At 48.3% G+C, this 18,579-nt stretch overlaps 1 protein-coding gene across 4 annotated transcripts in view; it reads left to right on the top strand.

The window, feature by feature from the left end:
* ST8SIA5 (ST8 alpha-N-acetyl-neuraminide alpha-2,8-sialyltransferase 5) overlaps positions 1 to 18,579 on the top strand; it is an 82,000-nt gene that overhangs the window by 31,770 nt on the left and 31,651 nt on the right. For all 4 annotated transcript variants that reach the window (XM_058277621.2, XM_058277622.2, XM_058277620.2 and 1 more), the window contains one exon: positions 11,633 to 11,725. In XM_058277621.2, coding sequence (XP_058133604.1) covers positions 11,633 to 11,725 — 93 coding nt within the window. The remainder of the gene's footprint in view (positions 1 to 11,632; positions 11,726 to 18,579) is intronic.

Genomic DNA, 18,579 nt, shown 5'->3' with positions numbered 1-18,579 from the left:
AGGAAATACTTTGGAATCATCAACTCATTCACCATTTGAAATTATCAGAGAATTTTCTCTTGAGAAGAGCAGGTAGTAGGGAAGCCCGAGAATTTGGGGACAATGGAGAATGAAAGGGGAGATATATAAAAATTAGAAAGGGATCGCCAAAGACAGAATACATACTTCTGAGTGATCAACCCTTCCAGACATGCCCCTGGAGCATCAGGATCCTGGGCAAGGTAGATGGGGGTGGTGGTGAGGGGCAGTGCTGGTCCTCCCTGGCCTGGACTAACGGCCCGTCTGCCCAGGGGCTGCTCTAAGGGCAGCTGAGGCGGTAATGCCCTTGGCAGTCTGGGTCTTCCAGGGTGGGCAGCATTGTGTCCACTGCCTCGGGACATCCCAGGGAAAGGTCTCTCCCAGTCACAGGACCTGGGGACAGCTGAGGCAGGAGTTCCCCAGGGGCTGTGCCAGTGGCCAGAACTAATGCTCAGCCTGGCCTGCACTACAGTGCAAAGCTTCCACCAGCCGGACCATGCTCCACACCCGAGTCCTTGTCCTTCCGCCAGTGTCCACCTCTCACTCCACCTCCTCCTTGGAGCCTTCTCTGATTGCCCCCAACCTACCTTACTCTCCTTTAACTCTACCTTCTGCAGGGCGTGTCTGCACTGAGGGCTGTTTCTATCATTATACACAGAGAGAACTTTCTGGCAAATGCACAGAAATCCTTCTGTGTTAGGCCAGGTGTTCCCCAGTGTCCACCCTGGAGAACTGGGCTGGACCACCTGTGAGTACATCTCCAGAGCCCTCGGCCCTCTACCTTTAAGTGCAGCCCACAGGTGCCTTGGCTGGCTGCCCCCCTTGGCCTCTTCTCCCAGACCCCACTCCAAAATGCTGGCCTCCACTGGGAAGGCGAGAGTTGGTGTGGACAGGAGGCCAGGGACCACTTCTCTCTGAGCTCTAGAGCAGAACCAGCAGTTCCCGCCCCTGCATTCTCCCTCTGCTGCTGGGTTTCCAGATTGGGGTGCAGGGTATGTCCTAAGCGGGAGTAGCCCCAGCCACAGGAGAAAAGAGCAGGCCCAGACTGCTGACATGAGAAAGCCCCCTCTGCAGGGGAGCAAGCCCAGGTAGAGGGGTGGGCTGTGCGCCTAAGTGTCTAGCATGTCCCATGCAATATGGGGTGTGGGACTATATCTTTTAGAGCTGGAGGGAACTTGACCAAATGCAATTTAGCCCTTTATTATGCTGTATTGAATTGTTTCCTAGTTGTGTCAAGGCAGTGTGTAATTAGGTAATAAATCGCGCGGTACAGATGGTGAGGCCTCCAACCGCTCAGCGTACAAATCAAAGGTGTTTCCACGAAGGGTGAGATGCGGCTGGATCTTGATGGGCGATGCCCACGGCTAGCCTTTGCTGGTGCCGAGCACATGCTGGGTGACTTACACCTATGATCTCCTTTAATCCTCACCTTGGAGGTGGGTGCTGTCAGTACCCCAAGTTTACAGAAGAGGAAACTGGGTCACTGAAAAGTTAGAGGATGAGTAGGGTTGCTGGACTCATCTCATGCAGTGTGGCTCAGGTTCCCAGCACAAATGGGAGGCAAGGGGCAGAAAGGTTTGGGAAAATGGAGAGGTCAGCCAGATCTGGGCTCCTCGGCTTTCCTTGCCAATCCCACCATTCTGTCCATGCCTCAGTTTCTGGCTGGTAGACCAGGATAAAAAGGCCCTATTGATGTCAGTAGGTAGTCTGTGTGCATGTGCCTCCCCTGCAGTGGTCAGGCTGCAGGGCTGCCTTCAGGCGGAATTATCTTTAGGGTCTCTCATCTCCTCTTTTCTAGCCCTTTCCCATGTTTTGTCTTCTGTGTCTTGTTCTTAATGGAAAATGCTGTGTTCCCCCTGCTCCTGGGGATTCTGCCTTTCAAAGAGGAGCCCTTGGGGGCAATGCTAACCCAAGGGAGAGCATTTTCTGGGTGGGGTGTGGCGTGGTGACAGCTGTGGAGGAAGTGGATGCCCGGAGCCCTGCAGGCTGGGTGCACGAGCCTCTCTGGTCAATTTTCGCTTCTGCCAAAAAGCTCATAGTTTCCATCTATCTGGGGAGAATCTGGACTCAGGTTTGGTGCCCTGTTCTGGGCTAGGTATTAGAAAAACAAAGCAAACAAAAATGGTACCACTTCCTCACCCCCACCCCTTATTGTCCACCTGAGTTGAGCCTTTAGGGGCCTGACAGGAAATGAGGCTGCTGTGGGTGAGGCCATGGGCCCTGAGCTTCCTCAGTGATGTCACTTCCTGAGCTCCCCTGATCTTCGAGCTTTGAGCTCTTTAATCCCTGAACTGAGGCTCCTGTAGGCAAATAATCGCTTTCTTTGCCTTTCTTTGCCTCAGTTTCCTCATCTGTAAAACTGTGGTCATTGGCCCAGCCCTCGGGTTACCCAAAGCATGCTCCGTCATGGGCCTGCTGCGGACGGCCCTCCTCAGGTGACTAGCTCTAGGTTACTGTAGCTGCAGTGCCTCACCCAGGGCCCACGGAGCCAAGGGGCGCAGGAGGGTTTCCTCCCGCCTGTCTCAGACACTGTTGGGGTCCCCGAGCAAGCCTAAGATGTAGGGCCTGGTTGCAGCTTCGCCCCTGGGTACACGGTGCTCTCCCTCCTCGTAAAGTGAGAAGGATCAGGTGAGGGCAGGTGCTTGCCTGGGCCTCACCCCTTTCCTGCCCCAGCTCCCCGCACGCCCCTTCCTCCCCTCCGCCGCATGCAGCTTTCCTACCGCTCCCGTGCCCGCTGCTTCCTACCCTGCCCCAGAGGGCTTTGTACCAGTCACTTAGCCAAGGCCACAGGAAGGAGTGCCACAGAGGAGAGGAGCCCACAGAGGATGGAGAGTAAGGGGCTGGGCTGGAGGACCAACCTTCTACCCCATGATGACACGCAGGGACCCCGACCAGGCCAGGCTCCGAGAGGCTGTTCCCAGTGCGGGTAGCCAGGCATAGCTCTGCCCCCTCCTCGATCAATGGCCACAAAGAACGTGCTGGAAGAGTGGGGGGATGGAGGCTCACAAGCCTCATCCTCCACCACAGGACGTGCTTCCTTGTGCTGAGTGTGACCCTCCCAGTGAGTACCTGGGGCTCCCGGGTTTGCCCCTTGGAGCCTGGGCCTGCTTCGTCCTGCTGGGCCTTCTCACGTCTCCATCTGCCTCGCCGGGGTCAAGTCTTCCTCTCCACACGCTCCCTCACCCCGAGACTCTCTGGCCCCAGCTCCACCATCTCCCGGACTGCTCTCACATCAGCCTGTACCGGAGGGGCCTCTGCCTCCCCAAGCCCAGTTCTGCCCTTGCCAGGCTCACCAGTGGCCCCCAGTTGCCGGATCAATGGTGCCCGCTCCGTCCACCTCTTCCTTGGCCTCTCGCTGGCCTTGGATTGAGCGGGCCCTTCTTACCTGAAAGTACTCTTCCCTTAGTTTCCCTGCCCCTGCGCCCTCCGGTGTCCCTCCCACCTGTCTCCTCCTCCGCCCAGAATCTGGGTGTTGGCGCTGACGGCAGTCTCGCCTCTCAGCCCCTGCTCTCCTCTGCCCACTGCTCTGCAGATCTCTCCCAGTACTTTGGCCCTTGACCCTGGAACACGTATCTCTAGCCCTGACCTCTGCCCTGATCTTCTGACTTGCGTCTCTGACCCACCAACCTGACATGCCCTCTGGGCGGATGATTCACAGCACACTTAGCATGGCTTTCTTTGTACTTCTTTGGGAAGACATTTCCAGTCCCTCTGAATTGTCAGGATGCAATTTTCAGACTCTGATTTCTGTGCGTTTGCTCTGATGGGTAGTGTGATATCTCGAGACGGCAGCTGTTCTGGCTCTAGAAATAGCACTGAGCTCACTGAAGGGCTGTCGCCCTTGGGAGTGTGTGTGTGTGTGGGGTGCTGCTTACTGAGAAAAATCCCCAGAGAACCATGGCTTGCCAGAAGCAGGGAGAGGGAGCGCAAGGAAGATAAGAGCATGGTTCTGGGCCCTCGGGAGCCTGAGGTTTGTTTTCCCTGGCCACCATTTATGAGCCGAATGACCTTGGACAAGTTATTTTACCTCTTACAGCCTGAGTCTTGGCTATAAAAAGGGGCTGTTGAAATAATTAAATGAGACAAAGTATTAGGGCTGCCGAATATAGTTGTGCAGGAAGGGCACTGCACAAAGACACTCAGCCAAGGGGGCAAGTACAGCTGAAATCCAGCTCACGCTCATCGGCAAGCCTGTCATGTGACGATTTATCTGGAGGAAGGGATGCATTTTGCTAATCTGCACAGAGGTACCATCTGGGCTAGTGGTGTTCCTGCCCAGGGTGGAATAAATACCTGCTCTTGTGGTTCTCTGAGACTCTGAGCCAAATCAGCTTCCCGGACCCCCAGGCATGCTTGCCTAACACGGGGACCTCCTTGGGCTCCTGTATTTTGAGCACCAGCGGCATCTGGAGGGTAGAGGAAGGGGTTAGATGAAAGGCTGGTGCTTGTGGGTAGCCACAGTGCTGTGGCCCCCAAGGAAGACTCCATGGCCCCGGAGAATCTCTGGAGAGGGGACCAGGCCAAGAGCAGAGCGCTCCGTGGGGCAGGCTCTGTCGGGAAAGGCTAGTCAGATGGCAGAGCCGGGCTCTGTGCGGGCCAGGCCCTGGGCAGGCTGAAATGAAGCCTCTTCAGCCTGCAGAGCTGGAGCCCAAGGCTGGGGTGGGAGGCGGGGAGCTCGTGTCCAGGACCACCACGATCCCCCACATTCGTCTTCTCACTTAATGGAGGCTGTCACCTGCTGATTACGATCCCTGAGGACACAGAGACAAAGGGGGCAGGACGCCCACAGCCTGGCACCAGCATCTGACTTGGCTGCCGGAAGCTGGGGGGCATCCAAGAGGCGCTGGGCTCCAGATAGGAGCTGCTGGGACCATTTACACCTGCAGGAGTGCCTGAGTGGGGTGCCAGGGTCCTTCCTCCCCTTGAGCTGGGTAGAGAGAGTGTTTTCAGAATTGAAAGAAGAGACAGTGACTCACCTTGGGAGACTGGTGGAGTTCAAGAAGGAGGGAGAAATAGTTTCTCTCAAGCTTCTGGCAGGTTAAGGGGACCCTTGAGGCATTGGGCGGAAGGGCCATTTATTATTATTATTATTATTTTAAAGATTTATTTATTTATCTCTATCCCCTTCTCCACCCCTCTCCCCACACTTGTCTGTTCTCTGTGTCCATTTTGCTGTGTGTTATTCTTTGTCTGCTTCTGTTGTTATCAGCCACACGGGAATCTGTTTCTTTTTGTTGCGTCATCTTGCTATGTGAGCTCTCCATGTGGGTGGCGCCATTCTTGGGCAGGCTGCACTTTCTTTCGCACCGGGCGGCTCTCCTTATGGGGCGCACTCCTTGCGCATGGGGCTCCCCTACACAGGGGACAACCCTGCGTGGCAGGGCACTCCTTGCGCGCATCAGCACTGCGCATGGGCCAGCTCCACACGGGTCAAGGAGGCCCAGGGTTTGAACTGCGGACCTCCCATGTTGTAGGCGGATGCCCTATCCATTGGGCCAAGTCTGCTTCCCCCATTTATTATTGATTTCCAAAAATAAAAGATTTGTATCTTCATTACAGAAAACATCTAAAAAATACAACCAAGTACTTTAAAAACCACTCATAAGCCTATCGCCCAGAGAAACCCACTATTAATATATTTAGTTTTTCCCTCTCCCAATGCATTTGCATCCATATATACAATTCTTTGTTGATCATATAGTTTGTAACTTATATTTTTCACTTGACATTATCATGTGAGCATCTTCCCATTTCATTACACAAAAACTTTAAGCATCATCATTTTTGAGGTCTGCAAAATGGTCTGTATCCAGACCCAAGAGGGATGAGGGATTTCCGTGGCTTCCTCCAGAATGCAGCCCGATGCATGACGGTGCTTCTCATAATCTTATTCCTTGTCTGTCATCTTAGATGCTGTGTGGAGCAATACAGGCCCGCAAAGCACAGCCCAGGTATCACGGAGAGGGACCCAGGTGTCCATCAACCAATGAATGGATAAACTGTGGTGTAGTCATACGATGGAATACTACGCAGCTGTAAGAAGAAACGAAGTCGTAAAGCATATGTCAACATGGATGAACCTGGAGGCCATTATGCTGAGTGAAGCCAGCCAGACACAAAAGGACAGATACTATATGATTGCATTGCTATGAACCAAATATATTATGTAACATATTGGATGATTTAAAAATTTTATATGTATCCAATACATTTAATTGAGGAATGGAAAAAAAAAGAGAGAGAGAGAGAGAGAGAGGGAAGCAAGGGCTATTAGGTCATTTTCCAGTTGGAAAAACTAAGCTTTTAGATCCAGGCATGCAGCAGTTCTGATGACTCGGCTGAGGTACCACGTGGAATCTGCGGCAGAGATGGGGTGGTCACGGCCACCTCTTTGTCCGAGCAGAAGTTAGCATGGGCCTTCTCTGTAGGGTGGCAGGGGAGAAGTTTACTAATAGCAGCAGATGGAGGATGCCAGCCGATCCAGATTCATCCCCGACTCAGCTCTGCCCTCATCACTAGCGGGGGGACTGTAAGCAAGTCTCTGTCCACCTGGGCCCCCCTGGGGCATCTACTGACAGCTCTTGCCCTTTAGAGGCGGCAAAAGGTGAGGGGAGAAAGGGGGCGTTTCCCGGGCGCTTCCTGTGTGCTGGGCACGGTGCTAGTGCTGTCCCTGAAATCCTCATCGACACCTTATCTCAGCCCTGTCACCCAGGTACTGTGTTTTTTACATGCTTATTTTGCAAATGAGGAAATGAGGACTCAGAAAAGTGACAGGCCTACAGGTGGCCAACGAGGGGCAAAGGAAGGGCATGAACCTGTTCCAAAAGCCTCGCCAAAAGCCACCAAACACGCGCCTTGGGACCCTTTGGGATCTTTCTGTTGCCTAGGGCAGGATTTGAGTGGTGGTGAAGATTCAAGAGAAAGGGGGGCCGAGTAGAGGCTGGGGGCGGCAAGGCAGGCATGGCTTTGTGGAGGGACCGGCTGATCAAGGGGGAGGCGCTGCTTAGTTTTACTTTCCTTAGAGCATTTCTTCCTCCTGTTTGTTGTGGATCATCACCTCATTGTTTTGTTCTGACTTTGTGTGTGAGTGGAAAACACTGAGGGAATTGTATTTTAGTGCTGGATGGGCCATCAGAGACCAGCTAATTTAAAGAGCTTAATGATTTTTCATTTATTTAATTTAATTTAATTTAATTTTTTTTATGTTTTAGAATGGTAACATACATACAACTCAAAGTTTCCCACATTAACCACTTTTGGGTGAACATTTCAGCGATATTAGCTACGTTCACAATGTTATGCTACCATCACCAACATCCATTGCCCAAAATTTCATCACCTCAATCAGAAATTCTGCACCCATTAAGCAATAACACCCCGTTCTCCTGACCCGCCAGCCCTGGTACCCTGTAACCTACCTTCTGTCTGTATGAAATTACTTTTCTAGGTATTTCATATAAGTGAGATCAAGTAATATTTATCTTTTAGTGTATGGCTTATTTTACTCAGCCTGATGATGTCTTTAAGGTTCATTCATGTTGTAGCATGAACTTCCTTCCTTTGTATCAGAACTTCATTCCTTTTTGCAGCTAAATAATATTCCATTGTATGATATACCACACTTTGTTCATCCATGCATCTGCTGATGGACATTTGGTTTGCTTCCACCTTTGGGCAATTGTGAATAATACTGCTATGAACACCGCTATACAAATATCTGTTCAAGTCCCTGCTTTCAACTCTTTTGACTACATTGCGAGTAGTAGATTCTGGGTCATATGGTAATTCTATGTTCAGCTTTCTGAGGACCTGCCAAACTGATTTCCACAGTGGCCACACCACAAACAGCTTGTTTCAAGAAGGAGAAAAATGAGGCTCAGAGAGGGGCAGTAATTTTCCCAAAGTCGCACATCACGTTTTTAGAGGCATATCTGAGATGTGACTGCAAGTCCCCCAGCGCCCTGAGAAATCTAGGCTAAGTCCCTCCTAATTATCAACTGCATCGTCTGAATCTGGAGCTTTTCTTAGTGGCAGGTTGGAATCACGGCACCAGGTGACTCAGTGGATTCCAAAGGGAATTAGCAGCACTGGCGATGGTTGCAAAGGAGGATCTTTGTGAGAGGACACCAGACCTCGTGAATTATAGCCAAGGTCATGGACTTTTTTTGTGGCCCAAGGCTGACCCTTTATACTGGGCCTTGGTCCTAGGTGCAGATAAAAAATACATTCTACCCAGTTTAAGCAGAAAGTGGCTTTTTCAGGGGAGAGCTAGCTCACAGAATCCTTGGGAAGGCTGAATGAAGACTCCAGACTGAGTCTCCAGGAATGCCTCCCTAAACTGGGCGGTGAAATGGGGCCACTGAGAAAGCCACTGCCCCTGCTGTAACCAGGAAGCCACTGCCACCTTCTCCCAGAGCCCTGCCACCTCCTGAACCTGCAGAGGAGAGCCGTGAGCCTTGCTTCTCTTCTCATACGACTTGGAGAAGAGAGGCTCTGAGTCCACAGCTCACACAAATGCTTATGAGCGGGTGAACCTAAATCGCATGCAAAACCCCAATCACGAAGGGTCGATTTTAGCTTTCTTGCTCCTCCAGAAGGGTATTGCAAGAGATGTTGGGTGCATCACTCCACAGTATCCACCCCACCCCTTAAAAGTAGCCACATTCTCTTTTTTAAAATAACACCTTTGAGATGTAATTCATGTACCATGTGATTCACCCATTTGAAGTGTACAATTCAGTGGTTTTATTTTTTGGTATATTCAGATTTGTAGACCACAATCTTAAACTACTCTATAAAGAAATGCTATACCCATTAGCAATCATTCCCCATTTCTCCCCCAAAACTCCCCTCTGTCCCCTAGTCCTAGACTACCATCAATCTACTTCCTGTTTGAGTTGGGTACTGAAGGACCAATATGAGTTTGCTAGGTGAAAAAGAGAGAGAAGGGAGTTCTGAAACACTCAGGTGAGGGACACAGAAAAGGGTGAGGATGATATTTTGGGGTCATCACCTGTCTAGTTCTTATTAGTTCTGCTTAAATTCTTTTATGACATGGGGAGTTTCAATTTATTTTGTAGGTAGGAGCCAATTTGTTGGGTAAATTGTTCTACTATTTTAAAATATTATTTTAAATTAAAAAAATATATAATTATAATATTCTTAAAGTAGCTATTCATTATATAAAATTATGATCAAACCAATTATTAAAATATTAATATAAAATTATAATTAAAAAATTAATACAACTACTCTAAAAAGAAGCCAATTTATGGGGTAAAACATTTAATATTTCTAAAGCAGCATGTGTGTAAGTGTGTCACATCAGTTATGCCATATGAAGTAACTGCAATCATGTGTTGGGAAGATTTCTGGGAAATGCTCGAGATGACTCTTTTAGGTCCTTGGTCATGGCTCGGAGATTCCAGCAGCAGCCCTGTGGCTGCCCCACTTCTGATTCTCCAGGGCTACTTGTCACGAGGCCACTCACCCAAGTTTAGAGTGACTTGGCTGTGCAGGGTTCTTGATTCCAGGGTGCTGAGGCTATAATAGGACCCAACCCCCACCTCCCCCACCTTAATTTACCCTTTTGGAGAGATCAGCCCCTGGCTTCTTCTGAACCACCTCCAGGAGGAGAGAGGCCATGCAGGAGAGGGTTCCCCCGTTCTCTCCTCCAGGAGGCCCCGCATGGCTCGGCGGCGAGCCCTTGCATCTGTACCCCGGGAGCTCAGGAGGAACTCCTGTCATCTCGGCGGGAACCCCCCATCCACCCCACCCAGCCCGGCGCATGCTCTTCCTGCTCTGGGCTGTTCTGAGCTGGCAGGTGTGACAAGGGGAGGATTGAAGGTCCCTCCTTGCCCAGTGGCTGTGGGAGGCCAAAGAGCCCTCCCCAGGCACACCAGCTGTCCTTGTAGCTGAGCTGGTGATGACAGATTTGAGACCGTGCATGGGTTCCCATCCTAGCTCTCCACCTCCCCGTGTATAGGGTGACTGCCTTCCTCTGGGCTGGCTGGAAAGCTTAAACATCAGTGCAGCCATGTCACGTGCTGGGCCAGCGTGTGGCACGCTCTGGGTGAAATGCTTATTGTTATTCTGCGTGCAGCTGACAGAAGGACCCCGAGACTGAGCTGTGCCCTGAGGTGGCTGTGACCCTCTGGAGCCAGCTGGAAAGGGCTTGGGCTCATCTGCCTCTGCCATCAGACCTAGACCAAGCCCTGGCCCTCCCTGCACCCCAGCGTGATCTGGAACTGGGTCTGCCTGGTCTCAGTTTTCTCACCCGTCAAATGGGGAAAAGAAACCTCAACTTATCCACATCACAGCATGAGCTCGAAGATCAAATGGGCTAATAGAAACGGAAATGCTTCGTAAAGCAGAAATCTCAGCTGTGCTTCTGGCTGCTCGTGATGCTTTCCCACGAGGAGGGGGGAGGAGAAGCAGACAGGAAAGGGCAGGATGTCCGGACAACCTGAAGTCACACTGCCCCAGACTCCCAGTGCTGCCTCCTTAAACAGCTCTGTTTGCTCTGAGCGCAGGGAAGGGGGAACAAGTGCACAGAGCATCACCCCCCACCGCCCTGCCTTCGCACAGTGCCTTGTCACACCTGCCAGCTCAGAGCAGCCCAGAGCAGGAAGAGCATGCGCCGGGCTGGGTGGGGTGGATGGGGGGTTCCCGCCGAGATGACAGGAGTTCCTCCTGAGCTCCCGGGGTACAGATGCAAGGGCTCGCCGCCGAGCCATGCGGGGCCCTCCTGGAGGAGAGAACGGGGGAACCCTCTCCTGCATGGCCTCTCTCTTCCTGGAGGTGGTTCAGAAGAAGCCAGGGGCTGATCTCTCCAAATGGGTAGATTAAGGTGGGGGGTTGGGTCCTATTATAGCCTCAGCACCCTGGAATCAAGAACCCTGCACAGCCAAGTCACTCTAAACTTGGGGTGAGTGGCCTCGTGACAAGTAGCCCTGGAGAATCAGAAGTGGGGCAGCCACAGGGCTGCTGCTGGGCTCTCCGAGCCATGACCAAGGACCTAAAAGAGTCATCTCGAGCATTTCCCAGAAATCTTCCCAACACATGATTGCAGTTACTTCATATGGCATAACTGATGTGACACACTTACACACATGCTGCTTTAGAAATATTAAATGTTTTACCCCATAAATTGGCTTCTTTTTAGAGTACTTGTATTAATTTTTAAAATTATAATTTTATATTAATATTTTAATATATAATTGGTTTTGATCATAATTTTATATAATGAATAGCTACTTTAAGAATATATAATTACGTATTTTTAAAATTTAAAATAGTAGAACAATTTACACAAACTTGTAACTAAATCTGCTTCTGATTCAGTATTTGCTGTGAACACTTGCCCTCCAGGGGCCAGTAGGGTGCTGTGAGTAACCCACCAACCAGTGGTCAAGCCAGAGGGCCCCTGTGGCAGGCCTGGAATCTGCCGCCCCCCCCCGCCCCCCCCCCCCCCCCCCCCCCGCCCCCGGTCATCTGCTGTAGTGAGGCAGGTTTGCTCTACTTATTTGACCAGGACACGCTCTCTGGAGCCCCAGCACACCTCTGAAACGCTGGCCCACTTCTCTGCCTAACCTTTGTCCCTTTTGGTTCCCAGGTACTTTGAATTTTACGAGGGGCCTTTAGAATATAATTCCACAAGATGCCTGGAGCTGAGACACGAAATATTGGAAGTGAAGGTGCTGTCCATGTGAGTGTGGCCGGCAGGGTGGTGGGGGTGTGGGCGGGGCCAGGGGCACGGGGGAGGGGCAGGGGCGAAGGAAGCCGGAAACACCGAGTACCCTGATGGAGCAAAAATGAGATCTACTTCCCTGGGGCCTCGGGGCGCAGTGCTGATCGCTGTTCTGTGGAAAAGGCCAAGTGGCGAAGGGCAGGCTGGTCACCTGGTGTTCAGACTCCATCTTAGTGACTGTCCCCTCTGGGTTCCTCTTGTGCAGAAATAGGAGTGGGTCTGCAGTGTCTTACCTGAAACTCAGACACTTGTGCTGTGGGGCTGAGCACTGCTATCCTGAGAGAGCCTTTTAAAATTTTATTTTCATGAAAAACATTTTTTTTGTTATTTAAATGACACAAAATTCAAGGGGTACAAAAGGGTATACAATAAAAAGTCTTCTCCCAGCCATAGAGGCAGTCGATGGAACGCACCTTTCCAGAGAGTCTGTCCATAAACAAGCCCATGTAAGGATATTCTCTAAAGATTTTAAAAGACACAAATGGTAAAAGCACTGTGCCTTTTCATGCTCACTCAACAAAGTGACACCTATGGCTCTTTTACAGCCTACAGTAGGGAAGGCACAGTAAACGCTCGGCATTTTGTTGTGTGTGTGCTTAGGCCAGCTTTCCCTCCCTGATATAACTGCCACGAATCTGGTCCGCTCATTTAGAGGAATTTGTGTCACACTAATGACAGAATCTATATATGTTTTGAAAATGTATTTGGATGTGGAAGAAAGACAGTTTATTCCGACTCAGGCAATGTTGTGTTACCAGATTTTGTCTAGGTTCTTGACTATGCTGGAGAAATGAATTTCAAGAGCACGTTGGGTGAGATAGGCCAGCAATTAATTCAGGAAGGGGGGGACAAGAAATGGAAGAAAATAACAGATCGTGGGTCCCAGGTAGAGAGGAAGGGACTGAAAAGTGATAAAGCGGGCTGATGTACAGACTACAGTTCCCCATTGTAGATTATAAATGCCCAGGTTTTCCTTGCCTGGCCGTCATGGCAGAGGAAAAATGGCAAGAGCAGGGTGCAGAGGGCAGGAACAGGGGTCCAAAGGCGAGAGAGAAAGAGAGAGAGTTCAGGCCTTGCGCCTGCTTTTTGAACCATTAATTATTCCACCCCTTTGCTAATGGCAGGGAGGAGTTCCAGCGTTTGCTGTTTTGATTGATTACCCCACCCATCAATCCCCTGGGAGGGTCCAGTGATAAAGTTCCTGGGGAATATCTGGGGCTTCTCCTGGCTTCTGGAGGAAATCCTGTACTGAATGGCAGAAACTTGAGGAGGGTCTTGAGGGTATCAACATCCATGTGGACTTGTCAGGTTTCAGATCTATTGATTCCCTATCTTACTAGCCGGCTTCATTCCCCCCTCACAGAGTTTATACTTTTATTCTTAAGGGGTGATCATTCTTCTGTAGCTACTTCCTGCTGGTTATTGGCAGTAGGCCCTAACTGACAATGTATAAAACCCTCCTGCTATTCTATCTTGGTTGGAGGAATCATCTTGGGCAAAGCTGGATGAAGTCCACATATGGTTAACAAGATGTTCATTCTGGAAGAAATAAACTTGATTAGAATTTTGAGAATATATGATTCACTGAGAGGATATTGGACCACAAAAGTAAAAAAGCCCAGGTGCCTGCAAAGGCTGCATTTTCCCAAAGTTGGTGGGAAACAGTATTTTGCCTTGGGTTATTTTATACTGTTGGGTAACTCTAGGGAGAGATTGCAATAGGCAATGGGATTAAGTATAAATGGCCAATCCCAGCTCCTGTGGTCGGGGAGAGGAATGGGAAGAGGCATTGCCCTTTTCAGTTAAGTTACAGGAGATGAAAACAGACAAGATTTTTTAAAGGGGTGTCTGGTTTGCCATCCCCCCTAGTAATAGGTATTTGGGCTAGAGTTAGAGGGAACAGCTGACTTTGACATAGACACTACTCAGCTTTTTCTCTTGAAGAGTTATTTCAGGCCATCCAGTGACTGGCATTGATACATCCCATCAGTTGCTTCTGGTGAGCTGGCACTTTCTTGGGCCCCTGGCTTCACTTGGGATTAATGCACCAAGCTGGAAATTCCTTTAACTTTAATAGCTGTGGGAATGATCAGAACTACATTTCCTTACATTTTAGGTCTAATTGAGAATGAAGCTTGTTTTCTTGCCAAGTTTTGATCAGAACCTGGTTTGCAAGTCCTGGGTGAGGAAAAGTTGTTTATGGACCATCTCAAAGGGGCTAAGTTGAAGTGGGTGGGTGGTAGCCACCTCATTTGCTATTTCCCTTCTGGTGGGAAATGCTTAGCCCTGGTAAGATGGCATGTGGGTTTGCCAGTCTTCCACAGGGTATATGAGTGGGACAGCTTCTGGAATAAGGGCTAGGAGGTAGACCTGAGCTAAGCATTGTCATTCACTACTTAGAAAATGCAGTTTACAAGGACTTTTAACATGTTCGGTATTTCTCTGCATATGGTTTAGAATAGAAAATATATCACTATAATCATCAGGCATATATCTAGAATAGGTTATAAGTATAGTATTTAATACTAATTAATGTACTACTCAATGCATAAGTTTCTATTTGAGCTGCAATAGATTTAAATTACGGTTTGCAATATCTTACATGTTATCTCTCCATGGGAGCAGGCCATAATACCAATTGTGTTTAAGTTCGACTCACAGTACTTTGGTGATCATTGCTCCACTTGGTATGTTCTTCACATAGCCAGCAAGCTGCAGCATCGTTGACCCTAGAGAGAAGCTAGGAAAGTAGGTTCCAGTGTTCCATCAGCCTGGTGCATAGTGCCCTTCAGTACTATGAAACAGTGCCAGTCTGGAAGTGATATCCATTGTATATTTGGCTATATTGAGCCATTGTTGGCTGCTGCAACATAGTCTCCATTGACTTCAGGAGCACAACCAGAGATGTAGTAGATACGTTTATTGTTTTAGGGGTTAGTGTAACCTAGCCAATAACTCAAATGGAGAGGCAAACTGCAGTGTATTGAAGGCCTGGTTTGAATGCACAAGACAGTTTGACAATGCTGAAATCTATCTCTTGATTTTTAGATACTTTTTAAACACTTCCAATGCAATGTGTAACATATCAAATGAACTTTTTAGTAACTTGCTTCTTACTTCTACACTTTTACCATGAAGATGCTAATTAATAGGTATTTTACTTTAGCAGTAGAGGGAAAACTACTTTTTCCATTTTTAAAAATGAAAAATGAAGATTCCCAATGGAATCAAGGTAACTTTCCATTACCAGCACTTGAATATGCAGATTGAGGTGGCTTCCGGACAGATTTCCTTGCTATGAAGTTATTTTTTGCCATTAACATCAATTTACGTTTCTAGTTAACAATGGCTTATTAGAACTAGCCATTTAAATGCTTCAGTTTAGAAGATATTTTTACAAACTCTTTATAATTGACCACAACCACACAGACTGGTTAATTTACCTTAGATTACAATTAGGAACCAATGGAATTTACTTTATGCATTTAAAAGATGGCAGATCTACAGTTCTTTAATTTAATTTCATTAGATATGAACTTAGAATTTTCATTTGTTATTCTGATATCATCTTGATGTATGAAGTTATATATTGAACAAGTAAGCAGACATGAAAAGAGTTTGACACAGAAACATATAGGACTCACTGTTATAATTTTCATTCTTTTACAAAATAAGTTTAACTGTAAGATAACATTTAAAAGAATTCTTTGAAGGCTCCTTTTAATTACTCTAATTGGCACTGTGACCATGCAGATTTGTGCAAGAATATCATCCCTTAATTATTGGCTTATAACCAAAATGTCTCCAATGCTTTAATACAATTTTCATTTGCTTCAGAACTTTATTTTTTACTTTGACTTTAGAAGACCTTGGATGAGCAAGACTAATTCTATGTATATTCACTGAGGCTATCGAAGCCTCGAGGAAACTGGTTTCACTCATGAATTGGCCACTTTTAGTAACCCCAACAGTCAAGGCAGGAGGCCTCCTTCACTTCCCAGGAGATAACAGGACTCTGGTGGCCTCTGGACTGGAAGAGTGGACATTCAACCCTGAGGGTCGAGAATTCCACCAGACAGCAACTTGGAGTCAAGAGAGAAAGCAAGGTCACTAATACCAGTAGGACAGGAGATAGGGACGTCTCAAGTTTGCTTTCCCCTGAGCCATTAGGGGTGGAAGCTGTTATGAAATAACCATAAGCAAAGGCAAGTGGTGAGATTAGGCTTGAAGTGACCATAAGTGAAGGTAAGGTCAGCTTAGAATTTACACTTACAATAGTAGGTTTAGGTTAAATCTACCCAATTATAATTTGTTATTATCCTTCTGCTTCATTATATAAAGGCATCTATAAATGATTTTAACTCTTAGTTACAGTTTTTAGTAAGTTTTTACTTTAAGGTGAATTGGGTACCGTATTAACTAAGCTGCAAGAATTTTATTAGGAACAACTTTGTGAAGTTTTTCTGCTTTCCTAGCAGTTGAATTAATTCCACTTGTGATTTATACATTAAATCCACTTGCAAGACAGTATTGACATTTAAAGATTCATTTTTAGGTTACCTTTCACCATTATCCAATTTGTAACAGGTGAACCCCAAATCTTATTTCCTAGGTGCAAGCACACTGACAACGTTAAACACAGATTAAAACAGAAGAGAGAATTTTATACCCTTAGCATTTCTAGGAACTCTTTGATTTTAATTGGTGGCACATGAGGTTTCTTATTTTCCAGGAGAGGTTTAGTAACTGGTCTGGATCTTAATTTCTATTCACATCTTGTATAGGCACAACTGAGTTTAAACTAATGGAAGTTTGAGGTATATTTTCTCATTTCTAAGGAGACATGACATGAGTTTTCTGGGCCTCAGATCTGTCCTCTTTTCTTGCACTGGTTTAACCAGAATTCAGGGTTTCATACAGAGGTTGCTCTTGGCTATACTGTGGCCACGTAGACCAGCAGTAGGCAGAATTTCCTGATTCCTGAGAAGAGACTCCCCTGGGAAGTTTACTGGTGGGCTAGAGGCTGCACCCATTATTCTAGGAAGAAGGAGGAGGCACTTTTCAGTCAACCAGTCTGGCGTCCCAGAGTTCTAGTCTGACTAAAACGCTCATCACGCCACATAATTTGGAGCTGATGCTCTGTTCTCAGCACCCTGAGAATTTCAGTTTTCAGAGCCTGCCTGGCCTACAGGCATCCCTGTGGATGACCTAGGTCCTGGGGGTATCTCATAATTCTGGAGATCAGATCAATGTGCCCAAGCGGAGTTGGTGTGAGACATTCTGAGCAGTCACCCCAAATCAAAGCGCCTGAGAAGTTTCAGAGGACATTTGGCTGCCCTCTGAATGGAAGGGCCCAAGGAATGTGGGCCATTCAGAGTTTACTGCTCTGGTTCTTGGCACCCCTGACATTTCAGGGCCTGAGACTGACTGCACGGTTATCCAAACAGAGGTCCTGAGTTAAATCTCCGGGAACATTTGGCTGCTCTCTGAATCAAAGTGCCCAAGCCTTCAAGTCTTGGGAACTCCCCAAGAACTTGATCATTGGACTGGGGCTTCTCCTGGCTTCCGGAGGAAATTCTGTACTGAATGGCAGAATCTTGGGGAGAATCTTCCAGCAGTCTTCTTGGGGGTGTCAGCATCCACATGGACTTCTTGTCAGGTTCCAGATCCATCTACTGATTCCCTATCTTACTAGCTGGTTTCAGTTGGGTGTGTGTACTTAGTCCTGTCTTCCTGTCACAGCCCCACGAACCTCCACCTGTGGCCCACAGACAGGGACTGTTGCTCCTTTAGCCACTTGGCCTGATTTCCAGGTAGTACAGGTAACGGAAAGAGCATGGGCCTTGGGGTCAGGCAGAGGGGGGTGGAAAGCCTTTAGGCAAGCTGTTTAACCTCAAAATGGTGACTATTGCCTATGTTTCAAAGGTTGCTGAGATAAGGCATGTGAATAACACTAATGGCAATATTCCTCCCTCCCTTTCCAACTCACTTTTTTTTTTACATTCTGGAACCAGCAACAGCAACAGCAGCAGCTGCTTTTCTGGACTGTCCATAAGCTTAGCAGCTTCTGGGAAGTGCCAAGGATGGGACCACATGCCTGGCTGGGACTAGCTGTGTAGTTTATGGTCCCTGGGGCCCTGTGGTCCCCCCATGGTCCCAGTAGTCTGTGTGCTCTCTCTAGAGGTAATGATGTGAGGCAGCTCACACCCCCCCCTTCAATTCCACTGAGTCCTGTGCTGAGCACACAGCTGTGGCCCCTGCCCTCCCACAGCTCACAGCCCAGTGGGAAACAGACATGAAAACAAATCACCCTGAGGAGATAGTAGGAGGGCAGAGACTTTGACCAAGGCTGTGGGGGAAGCTGTGGTGCGGTTAGTTCACTGAGGAAGAGATGCTGGAGTGGGGTCTGAATGCTGATGGGAGTTAAGTAGGCCAGAGGGTTCCAAAGAGAGAGAACAGTTTGCACAAACGCCCTGTACTGGGAAGGGCCCACTGTGTCCTGGGTCCAGGATGATCAGGTCAGCTTGAATGTCTGCAGGAGAGGGAGAAGTGGAAGCCACATTGCTAGAAGGGCAGGCAGGGGGCAGTTGGGTGGGGTCTTGCAGATAGGTATTTGGATTTTATCTTTAATCCGTGTGCAGTGGGAACTCATGGGAAGAGTTTGTTTGTTTGTTTGTTTAGGTACTGGGGCTGGGGATTGAATCCAGAACCTCATTTGTGGTATGCTGGTGTTCAACCACTTAAGCTACACCAGCTCCCTCATGGGAAGAGTTTTAAGTGGTGTTTTGAGACATTCACCATCTGAGTTCTTA

Source organism: Dasypus novemcinctus, chromosome 16 (genome assembly GCF_030445035.2).
Source record: "Dasypus novemcinctus isolate mDasNov1 chromosome 16, mDasNov1.1.hap2, whole genome shotgun sequence".
NCBI lineage: Eukaryota > Metazoa > Chordata > Mammalia > Cingulata > Dasypodidae > Dasypus > Dasypus novemcinctus.
The sequence above is the reverse complement of the archived record's forward strand: the minus strand, read 5'-3'. Positions and strand labels throughout refer to the sequence as shown.